At 44.6% G+C, this 13,746-nt stretch overlaps 1 protein-coding gene across 1 annotated transcript; it reads left to right on the top strand.

Moving 5' to 3' along the window:
- The first annotated feature begins 7,402 nt into the window (after positions 1-7,402).
- On the top strand, positions 7,403-12,281 carry LOC110487303 (zinc finger protein 709-like). Its single transcript, XM_021559222.2, has 3 exons — positions 7,403-7,528; positions 8,001-8,580; positions 8,781-12,281. Exons 2-3 carry the CDS (start codon positions 8,059-8,061, stop codon positions 10,917-10,919), a joined length of 2,661 nt encoding a protein of 886 aa, XP_021414897.2. The 5' UTR covers positions 7,403-7,528; positions 8,001-8,058; the 3' UTR covers positions 10,920-12,281.
- Positions 12,282-13,746: the final 1,465 nt, after the last annotated feature.

Genomic DNA, 13,746 nt, shown 5'->3' with positions numbered 1-13,746 from the left:
CACTCTGTACGGTAGAGGGCACTAATTATGACCAGAGCCTAATGCCCTACACTCTGTACGATAAAGGGCACTAATTATGACCAGAGCCTAATGCCCTACACTCTGTACGATAGAGGGCACTAATTATGACCAGAGCCTAATGCCCTACACTCTGTACGATAGAGGGCACTAATTATGACCAGAGCCTAATGGCCTACACTCTGTACGATAGAGGGCACTAATTATGACCAGAGCCTAATTCCCTACACTCTGTACGATAGAGGGCACTAATTATGACCAGAGCCTAATGCCCTACATACACTCTGTTCAATAGAGGGCACTAATTATGACCAGAGCCTAATGCCCTACACTCTGTACGATAGAGGGCACTAATTATGACCAGAGCCTAATGCCCTACACTCTGTACGATAGAGGGCACTAATTATGACCAGAGCCTAATGCCCTACACTCTGTACGATAGAGGGCACTAATTATGACCAGAGCCTAATGCCCTACACTCTGTACGATAGAGGGCACTAATTATGACCAGAGCCTAATGCCCTACAAGTTGTGCAAGACTTTTAACCATAAGGCTCTAACCAGGGCTCTGGTCAACATTAGTGCACTCTATAGGGACAAAGGTGCCATTTGGCACTCAGGACATCTCAAACCCCTACCTACTACGTCCCCCTGGGCCCCTCCCCCTTCTATGTGGGCCAGATCTCGGGACATCTCAAACCCCTACCTACTACGTCCCCCTGGGCCCCTCCCCCTTCTATGTGGGCCAGATCTCGGGACATCTCAAACCCCTACCTACTATGTCCCCCTCCCCCCTTCTATGTGGGCCAGATCTCGGGAGGGATTTGGAACCTGATGAGGTAATAAAAGATGAAACAGATGGGAGACTGAATAGAACTCTTAACAACTGACTTCGTCAAAGTATTGGGTCTGGTGTGTCCTGATTTCTGGGGTTTTGAAATACTTTAACGCAGACTTACCTCCTTGACCAGAGATTGAATCGAGACATCCCACTCCCAAATGTTTCCGTTTCAATGGAAGTCAATGCACTAAGTAGTCCAGACTCGCATTTGGTGTCTATTGGAGAGCCACCCACTTAAATAGACAAATGGTTAAACGGCTTGAGTCGTTCATCTTACATTTATCCGCCATCTTTGCCTTGACCAGTTCATTCTAAATGACAAATGTGGGTCAAGTTGTATGTTGTGATGTTTGTTTGTTTGTTTGTTTGTTTGTTTGTTTGTTTGTAATGTAAAACATTCTGCTTTATTCAGTTACTGTGGTTGTGTCCAACTACAGAGCTGTGGAACTGCAGAGGGGCCACGATTCATTAACACCACTAAAGAAATGCTAGTTCATTTTTTTTTATTTTTTTAGGGGGGTTAATAACATTTATAAACAACACCAGCGGTTTATAATTTAACACATTTTTTTGTGAGGAATAAAAATGTTTTTAAAAAATTATAATTGTGAGAGAAAAAAACACCGTAACTCCAAACCCAGACTGAGGCTGTTTTCTGTTTAACTGTACAGTTTATTTATGATTATCTAGACAACTCCATAGCAACCATTAGTCCTGTCAATTGTAAATCTAAGATGTGGACTACATTGCAACACCCTATCTACAGCTTAGTATATATTTAAGCAGTAAGGCACGAGGGGGAGGGGGTGTGGTATATTGCTAATATACCACGAACTAAGGCTCGATGCAAAGCGGAGTGCCTGGATACAGCCCTTAGCCGTGGTATATTGGCCATATACCACAAACCCCCGAGGTGCCTTATTGCTATTATAAACTGGTTACAAATGTAATTAGAGCAGTAAAAATACATGTTTTGTCATACCCGTGGTTTACGGTTTGATATACCACGGCTGTCAGCCAATCAGCAATCAGGGCTCGAACCACCCAGTTTATAAATATTGATATCACACTGGCTGTAATTATGACACGGTATATTCATGAGTCTTTAGTTTAAGGCATGAGTAAGAGAGACCTGGGTTAGCGCATGACGGTGTCTTCTCAGTTTCTCCATGATCGCAACCGGGTCTGCGTCACGCCAAATGCCACCGGGTCTGCGTCACGCCAAACTCCACCGGGTCTGAGTCACGCCAAACGCCACCGGGTCTGCGTCACGCCAAACTCCACCAGGTCTGCGTCACGCCAAACTCCACCGGGTCTGCGTCACGCCAAACGCCACCGGGTCTGCGTCACACCAAACGCCACCGGGTCTGCGTCACGCCAAACGCCACCGGGTCTGCGTCACGCCAAACGCCACCGGGTCTGCGTCACGCCCAAACGCCACCGGGTCTGTGTCACGCCCAAACGCCACCGGGTCTGCGTCACGCCCAAACGCCACCGGGTCTGCGTCACGCCAAACGCCACCGGGTCTGCGTCACGCCAAACGCCACCGGGTCTGCGTCACGCCAAACGCCACCGGGTCTGCGTCATGCCAAACGCCACCGGGTCTGCAGCACACCAAACGATGGGCGTCACAGACACAGGGAATCTTCCATTTCAGTTGCTCCACCTCAACACTTAACGCCACCCCAGTAACCACTCCTTTCAAAGGCACCCTGCTCCGGAGAGCAAGGTAAGTCACAGGTCTTGTCCCGAGCGCATGACGCGGAGCACCTTTTCCTTCTGGGCGGAAGAAACACAGGAAATCATCAGAAGTCCACTTCTCGTTACCTTCATTGATTTAACAGTACCCAAATGATTTGTATGCGTTATGTGCGTTTTGCACCCCCGACATTCCGACCTGAAGATCACTGACATGATGATTTGAGCTCGTATTTTCCCAGTTGTTTTGAACGTGACATGGGAACTCTGGGGGAAAAAAGGTAAAAGCATGACGTCAGTGATCTTCAGGTCGGAAAGTCTGAGCTCTAAGAGGAGGCCCAAGTTTCCGATTTGAAATTCCAAGTTGGATGACCATTCAAAGTGATTTTTCCCAGTTGTCTTGAACGCACTGAAGTCGGAGGTCGGGTGATCCCTGAGTTCCCAGTTGTCTTGAATGCAGCATGAGCCCATGTCGTCAACCAAGTGCACCTACCTGTATGTGTGGTATCAATGAAATAGATTAGACTGCCTGTTATCTTTCCAAGGAAATTAACTGAAATATGATTAGACTATAGTTTACAACAATGCCCCGGAAATGAATATTGATCACCAATATTTGCTCAGAGATGTCGAAATAACATTCAATATAAATACCAATGGCCTAATACAATGGGCCACATGAGAATCTCTGGTAATTTGACCTGTTTAGGTTACTTCTGCACATTTTGATATTGCCTATGGACAGGGTTTTTTTTATTTATTTCACCTTTATTTAACCAGGTAGGCCCAGTTGATAACACCTTTATTTAACCAGGTAGGCCCAGTTGATAACACCTTTATTTAACCAGGTAGGCCCAGTTGATAACACCTTTATTTAACCAGGTAGGCCCAGTTGATAACACCTTTATTTAACCAGGTAGGTCCAGTTGATAACACCTTTATTTAACCAGGTAGGCCAGTTGATAACACCTTTATTTAACCAGGTAGGCCAGTTGATAACAAGTTCTCATTTACAACTGCGACCTGGCCAAGATAAAGCAAAGCAGTGCGACACAAACAACAACACAGAGTTACACATGGAATAAACAAACGTACAGTCAATAGCACAATAGAAAAGTCTACATACAGTGTGTGTAAATGAAGTAAGATTGGGATTGGGCGGATTACTTGAAAAATGTAACCTGTTGCTGATTACAGTTACATGAAAAATGAAGTAATTGTTAACGTAATCCTCTGGATTACTCTAAATGAGTAACGTAATCTGATTACAATTGGATGACTTTCCCTTCTTTAACACCCAGAAATATTTTTAAACGTTTTAAAAACATTCACTTAATATAGTGTAACAGTATAACTTTAGACCGTCCCCTCGCCCATACCCGGGCGCGAACCAACAACAGTCACCCAGGAAGCATCGTTACCCATCGCTCCACAAAAGCCGCGGCGCTTGCAGAGCAAAGGGGAACTACTACTTCAAGGTCTCAGAGCAAGTGACGTCACCGATTGAAACGCTATGTAGCGCGCACCGCCGCTAACTAAGCTAGCCGTTTCACATCCGTTACACTAGCATTTTGTTGTAGTGGTTGTAGTATTTCCACACTGGGGACTAGTGTGAGAGCATAGTCTAAAGATCCTGAAATTCACATGTTCTATTCTAAAAGCATAGTTACAGGCAGGACTCCATACTAACATTTTCAGTTGGTGGCATCAGCCCGTGATTTGGTCGTATCACAATTGGGGGGGGGGGGGGGGGGGGGGGTCAAGCAATAGAACAAATTAGAAGCCTCCTCATCTTATGGAGTCATTTGGAAGTGTTCTAGAATAGGCCTACTAGAATGTTGTGATGCAACAAATAAACGGTGTATTCTAACATCATGTCCAAGCACCAATGCATGATTCCAGAAATGTTTATGTGCAAACTAAACCTGTGATTAACATTCGTTTTTGTTTTGACAATTGAACAATTGCTGCTATTATTATTATTTATTTCTTTGTTCTTCAATAGAGATTCATTTTCCTACATATTTTGGGGGCACTTATATCACATAGACTAATTCATTTGGGGCTAATCCACCACCTGAGGAAGTGGTTAGCTGAATGGCTAACTCTAAATACAGCCTAATATCACTGATAGTTAGCCATGTAATTGATATCTAACAGATGGCTACATTTAGTGTATAGACCTATACACCCACCTTGAATGACTGACGTGAGTGCCATTATTAAATACAATTCAGAACAGAAAGACATTTTTTCTCCAGCAGAAACAACACTGGTTGATCCTTTTCTCGCCAATAGTAACAACACTGGTTGATCCTTTTCTCTCCAATATAAACAACACTGGTTGATCCTTTTCTCTTCAGCAGTAACAACACTGGTTGATCCTTTTCTCTCCAATATAAACAACACTGGTTGATCCTTTTCTCTCCAGCAGTAACAACACTGGTTGATCCTTTTCTCTTCGGCAGTAACAACACTGGTTGATCCTTTTCTCTCCAGCAGTAACAACACTGGTTGATCCTTTTCTCTTCGGCAGTAACAACACTGGTTGATCCTTTTCTCTCCAATATAAACAACACTGGTTGATCCTTTTCTCTCCAATATAAACAACACTGGTTGATCCTTTTCTCTCCAATAGAAACAACACTGGTTGATCCTTTTCTCTCCAATATAAACAACACTGGTTGATCATTTTCTCTCCAGCAGTAACAACACTGGTTGATCCTTTTCTCTCCAGCAGTAACAACACTGGTTGATCCTTTTCTCTTCGGCAGTAACAACACTGGTTGATCCTTTTCTCTCCAGCAGTAACAACACTGGTTGATCCTTTTCTCTTCGGCAGTAACAACACTGGTTGATCCTTTTCTCTCCAGCAGTAACAACACTGGTTGATCCTTTTCTCTCCAGCAGTAACAACACTGGTTGATCCTTTTCTCTTCAGCAGTAACAACACTGGTTGATCATTTTCTCTTCAGCAGTAACAACACTGGTTGATCCTTTTCTCTCCAATATAAACAACACTGGTTGATCCTTTTCTCTCCAGCAGTAACAACACTGGTTGATCATTTTCTCTTCAGCAGTAACAACACTGGTTGATCCTTTTCTCTCCAGCAGTAACAACACTGGTTGATCCTTTTCTCTTCGGCAGTAACAACACTGGTTGATCCTTTTCTCTTCGGCAGTAACAACACTGGTTGATCCTTTTCTCTCCAGCAGTAACAACACTGGTTGATCCTTTTCTCTTCGGCAGTAACAACACTGGTTGATCCTTTTCTCTCCAGCAGTAACAACACTGGTTGATCCTTTTCTCTTCGGCAGTAACAACACTGGTTGATCCTTTTCTCTCCAATAGAAACAACACTGGTTGATCCTTTTCTCTCCAGCAGTAACAACACTGGTTGATCCTTTTCTCTCCAGCAGTAACAACACTGGTTGATCCTTTTCTCTCCAGCAGTAACAACACTGGTTGATCCTTTTCTCTCCAGCAGTAACAACACTGGTTGATCCTTTTCTCTCCAGCAGTAACAACACTGGTTGATCCTTTTCTCTCCAGCAGTAACAACACTGGTTGATCCTTTTCTCTTCGGCAGTAACAACACTGGTTGATCCTTTTCTCTTCGGCAGTAACAACACTGGTTGATCCTTTTCTCTCCAGCAGTAACAACACTGGTTGATCCTTTTCTCTTCGGCAGTAACAACACTGGTTGATCCTTTTCTATCCAGCAGTAACAACACTGGTTGATCCTTTTCTCTCCAGCAGTAACAACACTGGTTGATCCTTTTCTCTCCAGCAGTAACAACACTGGTTGATCCTTTTCTCTCCAGCAGTAACAACACTGGTTGATCCTTTTCTCTCCAGCAGTAACAACACTGGTTGATCCTTTTCTCTCCAGCAGTAACAACACTGGTTGATCCTTTTCTCTCCAGCAGTAACAACACTGGTTGATCCTTTTCTCTCCAGCAGTAACAACACTGGTTGATCCTTTTCTCTCCAGCAGTAACAACACTGGTTGATCCTTTTCTCTCCAGCAGTAACAACACTGGTTGATCCTTTTCTCTCCAGCAGTAACAACACTGGTTGATCCTTTTCTCTTCAGCAGTAACAACACTGGTTGATCCTTTTCTCTCCAGCAGTAACAACACTGGTTGATCCTTTTCTCTCCAGCAGTAACAACACTGGTTGATCCTTTTCTCTCCAGCAGTAACAACACTGGTTGCTTTCAAAGAGTTTTTCCTGCGATTAGGCTACATTTTGTAATATTGTGCAACCAGAAAGCATTTTCACAAAATAGAGAGAGAGAGAGAGAGAGAGAGAGAGAGAGAGAGAGAGAGAGAGAGAGAGAGAGAGAGAGAGAGAGAGAGAGAGAGAGAGAGAGAGAGAGAGGGAGAGAGAGAGAGAGATCTCTACTGAACCATCTTTGTGTGATATAACCCGGGATGAATTCAACTTGAATGAAAAAGCCTACGAGATTATAAAGTTATTTTAAATTACAAACCGGGTATTTTGGGTCCTGCATGCTGATTGGCTGAAAGCGGGGTGAGCAGGCAGTGGCTCGGGTTGTTGATGTCCTTGATGATATTTTTGGCCTTCCTGTGCTGTAGGTGTCCTGGAGGGCAGGTAGTTTGCCCCCGGTGATGCGTTGTGCAGACCGCACCATCCTCTGGAGAGCCCTGCGGTTACGAATGAGTGTTGGGTTAGTCGGAAGGGTTTAAAAAATATATTTTATTTTATACTTTTTTAATTTCCCCCTTTTCCCGTTTTGTATCACAAAGTATCATGGACTTATATTAATGTCCAGTTGGGGTCAGTAATGCAACATATTGGATGCCAACCGGCGTTAGATCACAAAGAAGAAGAAGAAGAAGCAGAATGCGACGTCATCGAACTGCTGCCAGTAGAATTGTGGTCAAAATGTAAACATCAGAAGGAAAATCACAGACTATATGATCAGAGTTATTAAAAGCAGCCAGGTATATTATAAATGCATATATAGACCATTTATATTCGCTTTGTAGATAGGCATAGTCAGCGATATAGCTGCTAGATGGCTAGGTCCACATGGGTAGCTAGCTAAGTTAGCACATGCTGATCTAGCTACGCTAACGTGTAGCTGCTTTGTACACCGTTAGCTAGCTAGATCTGTTGTAGTGTTTATTGTATACTGTAAGATGAGGTTTATTTTCCCAACTTTGCTACACGTTCAAGCTGTGAATGTGTATTTCCAGGATCTGTAAATCGATTGAACTGATTTGGGTCCCCTACACAACGTGAACAGAATAGCTAGCTAACTTGCTAAACGGCTAACAGAGCGACGGTCACGTCCCAGGTTTCTTTGTAGACGGCTGCCAGATCTCACAACGCCTGGTGACGTGTTTTAAATATCAGCTAATGAGGACGTGAAATTACAGATGAGTGTTTTGATGTATAAATCTTTTTTTACAGGTTCTTTAAAGTCCTGCCATTGACTGCATTGTCGTTGTTGCTACATGAGCAGGACAAGATGAATCCACTCAGTTCAGAGAAGGAAACGTTGATTGATGAAATTGAACAGAGTTTATTCATTTTAACTGTGGACAATTTACGTTACCTGTGTGAACGTCATGGCAAAGATGGATCTGAAATTAAAGGGATGAATCATCGCTTATTAAGGCGTAGAATCATGGAGGAAATGTGGGACAATACGGATTCAATTAAATCAGAGGAGCAGGGAATGTCTTGGTTAGTCCAACTGAAAGAGGACATCGGAAGGATGCTGGAGGATGCTAGTGGGGCACATTTCAGTCCCAGCAAGTCCGATGATGATGATGCTATCGACTATGACGAAGAATGCGACAAGGAGGACAGCGATTGGTTGCCTAGCAATGGACTGAAGGCGGAACACTTGAGTTCCAGCCAATCCGATGATGACGCTGCAGACTGCGACAAAGACTGGGACGTGGAGGACAAGGATTGGTTGGCTAGCGATGGGCTGGAGGCAGAGTCAGATCCAGAGAGGCACACTCCAGAGCAGAGAGTAAGAGAGGTGAGTATTTACTTTTCCAGTCATAAAATTATTCCTTGACCTCCTTCTATAAATGCATTGGAGGAGAAGATTCAAGGTTCATCCTCTTGGAATTTCTCCTGAAATGTTTTTTAAAAGGAGTCAAAGTAATCAAGGGTGAGAGGAATCAAGGAAAGACTTTTGAGAGTATTACCCTGATTAAGTCTGTCTCTTTTTTTAAGGATTTCCAGGACAAGCCTCCACCACCCCCCTCCCCTCGCCCAGAGTCTCCAGGTCATGCCTTTCCCAGTAGTATCTTACTGCAGAGTCAGAAGAGGGTGTCCGTGCGGCTGGTCGACTGCAGGAAGACACCAGGGCAGAGTAGCCATATAATACACAAGACAACACAGACAGGAGAGAAACCCCAAAGCTGGTCTAATCCTGAACAACACAAAACCCTCTCAGGAGACAGGCCTGGCTCCCATATCTGTGATCACTGTGGGAAGAATTTTACCACAGCAAGAAGTCTACAACTACACCTACAAAACCTGAAGAGATTCAGTGATACCGTCACTGCAGAGAAACCACACGTGTGCTCTGAATGCGGAAAGGGATTCTCTCAGGCCTACAGTCTTAAGATACATTGGAGAACTCACACTGGGGAGAAACCGTACGTTTGTTATCAGTGTGGGAAGGGTTTCACTGAATCTGGAACCTTAAAGAGACACATCAGAACTCACACGGGAGAGAAACCTTTCCACTGCCCTCGTTGTGGGAAGGACTTTATTGAATCTGGAGGCTTGAAGAAACACACCAAAAGAGCTCACCCAGGAGAGGAGGTCGTTGTCCCTCAGAAGAGCGTCCATCCAGGAGAGAAACCTTACCATTTCTCCTCTGACGACTGTGGGATGAGCTTTGCTACCTCACGCGAACAGAGACTACAACAGAGAAAACACACAAGAGAGAAGCTTCGCAGCACACCTAATGCTAAACAACGTAAGGAACCCCTCTCAGGAGATGGCTCCCATATCTGTGATCACTGTGGGAAGAATTTTACCACAGCAAGAAGTCTAAAACTACACCTACAGTACCTGAAGAGATACAGAGATAACTTGACTGGAGAGAAACCACACGTGTGCTCTACATGCGGAAAGGGATTCAGTGAGGCTGGCAGTCTTAAGAGACACCTGAGAACTCACACTGGGGAGAAACCGTACGTCTGCCATCATTGTGGGAAGGACTACAATGATTCTGGAAACTTACAGAAACACATCAGAACCCACACAGGTGAGAAACCTTACCACTGCTCGGAGTGTGGGAAGAATTTCCGTGTAAAAATAAGCCTGAAACATCACCAGGAAATTGTTCACACAGAACACCCTCACCGCTGTGGTCAATGTAAGAAGAGCTTCATAACTGCAGAAAGACTGGAATCACACATTAAGACACGACACCCGCCTAGTGATCCTCTGAAGAACCCACATGTGTGCTCTGAATGTGGAAGGGGATTCAGATATGCCGACAATCTTAAAATACACCTGAGAATCCATACCGGGGAGAAACCGTACGTCTGCCCTCGTTGCGGTAAGGATTTTACCCAATCAGGACTCTTACAGAGACACATGAGAACTCACACGGGAGAGAAACCCTATCACTGCTCAGTGTGCGGGATGAAGTTTCGTCATACAATCTCGCTAAAGCAGCACCACCTGAAGAACCACAAGGGGGAGACACTGGGTCCAGTCCGTATGCACCAAGGCCCTCTTCCATGCCCCCACTGTGGGGAGAAGTTCTCTACCAAGGCTCTTCTGAAGGATCACCTGCAGAAGACCCACAACAGCCGTGTCCACTGCCCACAGTGCGACAAGACCTTCTCCACTAAACGTAATTTACTAGTCCACCAGAGGAAGCACACTGGAGAGAGGCCTTACCTTTGCCCTCAGTGTGGGAAGAGTTTCTCTCTGACAGGAAGTTTAAAACTTCATCTCCGGATTCATGCGGGTGAGAAACCTTACTGCTGTACTTACTGTGACAAGAGCTTCACAAGTAAGAGCCACTGCACTCTTCACCTGCGAATCCACACTGGAGAGAAACCGTACCAATGCCCTGACTGCGGGAGGAGGTTTCGTGATGGGAATGTCCTGAAAAACCACAGGCGGACCCACACAGGAGAGAAACCGTTCCAGTGCCGCTTGTGTGATAAAGCCTTCGCTCAGTTGAGCAGTCTGAAGAAACATCAGGAGACACACAGGCAAACTCCGCCTGTCTCTGTCCCAAGACTCCCTAATCCCTACCTACCACCCAATCAGCATGTCCCTTATCCCGACCCACCACCCAATCAGCATGTCCCTTATCCCTACTCACATCACACTCCATTGTAGCCTGGTTTACACCAGATGTGTTTACTACTTCAAGGAAACAAGATGTGAAGCATGTGTTTTTTTTAAAGGGGGGTATATTTCAAATCAAATGTATTTATACAGCCCTTCGTACATCAGCTGATATCTCAAAGTGCTGTACAGAAACTCAGCCTAAAACCCCAAACAGCAAGCAACGCAGGTGTAGAAGCATGTTGTAATTGTTTTTAATGGAGACAGGTTAGAAGTAGAAACGGAGACAGATGACAAGGGAAGACAGTGAAGAGTAGATGCAGGGATTGAACCCTGGACTCCAGTGGGGAGGCCTGAGGCATGCATAGAGGATCCAGCTGTGCTACCACAAGACTACAGGCTATGTGTACTAGAGCTGGGACATTAAACCCAGAATGATCTACAGCGAACATACCAATCACTTTATTGCAGGGCGTTTAGCTCTGTCATTCATTAGGATAAATACACTAGAACGTTTCAACTGAAACAGGTTTGTTAAAATGGCTGATTGTTCATGGGACAATTCATGGCTAGAACCATCCAACTAGTAGTAGTATTTTTAAAAGGATAATTGATTAAAACCGCGGAGCTCGTTGATGATATAAACGCATTGTTCCGTATGTCGTTATCCACATCAGTTCAGGCAATTTATGACGATATGGAGATTAGTGACCATATCGCCCGCAGCTCTACTGTGCATCTCTGTAAAGTATTGGAACAGAACCCTAGACTTAGAACCCCCGTCCAACCCCCCCCCCCTACCTACCTACCTACCTATCACATCCCGTTTGGCTCTCACCGTTCCACGTTGACAGATCTCAACACCCCCACCCACCTATCACATCCCCTTGGCCCTCACCGTTCCGACATGGATCTAAACGCAGGGGATTGTTACAAGCATCGGGCTGAAGAGAGCTTCCACCATTGGTCAAATCCATTCCAGAATAGGAGAATCTCAATTTCCTCGCGTCGGCTTCTCAAAAACCCATTGGATGAGAAGGTCAGAGGTTCCCCATCCGCTCTGACTTTCTTATCCAATGGGTTTTGAGAAGGAGGCGAGGAGAGAGGACGCGAGGAATCAAAGGCAATTGAAGATTCTTCCAAAGTGTTCAAATTTGTCACACTTGTGGAGAATCGGGACACCCGCCCATGAAGTAGAACTCGATACAACTGACCTCCTGTCACTGGACCACTGGACAAAGTATTGGATCAGTTCCAGGTTCTGATTCCAGGTTCTGATTCCAGGTTCTGAAAGGCTCGTCTTCAAACATTCTAAATGACTCCATAGAATTCCATAGCAGTGTTTCCTGTATATATATTACTGGGAAAGGTATTGCACTTTGTCTGTTTCACACATAAATTATTATACTCTGATCACATTCTTGCCTTGGAGTTTTTTTTGTATGAACGGGTTGACAGTTAAATCAAATTGTATTGGTCACATACAGATGAAGAGTCAGGTGGTCGTGATTCATTTGGCAGGGACAGATACAGATGAAGAGTCAGGTGGTCGTGATTCATTTGGCAGGGACAGATACAGATGAAGAGTCAGGTGGTCGTGATTCATTTGGCAGGGACAGATACGGGGCGGCAGGGTAGCCTAGTGGTTAGAGTGTTGGACTAGTAACCGAAAGGTTGCAAGTTCAAATCCCAGAGCTGGCAGGGACAGCTACAGCTGAGTCAGGTGGTCGTGATTCATTTGGCAGGGACAGCTACAGATGAAGAGTCATTTTATTTAGCTCACTCATTTACAGCATCAGCAGTTGTTTGTTTGGGCTTTAAAAATAAGAAAAACATACTACCTCTTCTAAAACATTTACAGAGGTATTCCTTTAAGTTCCATTGTTTATGTCCTTTTATGTATCATAGGAAATGCTGCAAACCATGTATGCAAGTGTAATGAATAACTTTACCATGATCAAAGTTTTTGATGAGAAAAAAAATCCAGAAAATCACATTGTAGGATTTTTAAGGAATTTATTTGCAAATTATGGTGGAAAATAAGTATTTGGTCACCTACAAACAAGCAAGATTTCTGGCTCTCACAGACCTGTAACTTCTTCTTTAAGAGGCTCCTCTGTCCTCCACTCGTTACCTGTATTAATGGCACCTGTTTGAACTTGTTATCAGTATAAAAGACACCTGTCCACAACCTCAAACAGTCACACTCCAAACTCCACTATGGCCAAGACCAAAGAGCTGTCAAAGGACACCAGAAACAAAATGGTAGACCTGCACCAGGCTGGGAAGACTGAATCTGCAATAGGTAAGCAGCTTGGTTTGAAGAAATCAACTGTGGGAGCAATTATTAGGAAATGGAAGACATACAAGACCACTGATAATCTCCCTCGATCTGGGACTCCACGCAAGATCTCACCCTGTGGGGTCTAAATGATCACAAGAACGGTGAGCAAAAATCTCAGAACCACACGGGGGGACCTAGTGAATGACCTGCATGAGAGCTGGGACCAAAGTAACAAAGCCTACCATCAGTAACACACTACGCCGCCAGGGACTCAAATCCTGCAGTGCCAGACGTGTCCCCCTGCTTAAGCCAGTACATGTCCAGGCCCGTCTGAAGTTTGCTAGAGAGCATTTGGATGATCCAGAAGAGGATTGGGAGAATGTTATATGGTCAGATGAAACCAAAATATAACTTTTTGGTAAAAACTCAACTCGTCGTGTTTGGAGGACAAAGAATGCTGAGTTGCATCCAAAGAACACCATACCTACTGTGAAGCATGGGGGTGGAAACATCATGCTTTGGGGCTGTTTTTCTGCAAAGGGACCAGGACGACTGATCCGTGTAAAGGAAAGAATGAATGGGGCCATGTATTGT

Source organism: Oncorhynchus mykiss, chromosome 13 (assembly GCF_013265735.2).
Source record: "Oncorhynchus mykiss isolate Arlee chromosome 13, USDA_OmykA_1.1, whole genome shotgun sequence".
NCBI classification, from domain to species: Eukaryota; Metazoa; Chordata; class Actinopteri; order Salmoniformes; family Salmonidae; genus Oncorhynchus; species Oncorhynchus mykiss.
The sequence above is the reverse complement of the archived record's forward strand: the minus strand, read 5'-3'. Positions and strand labels throughout refer to the sequence as shown.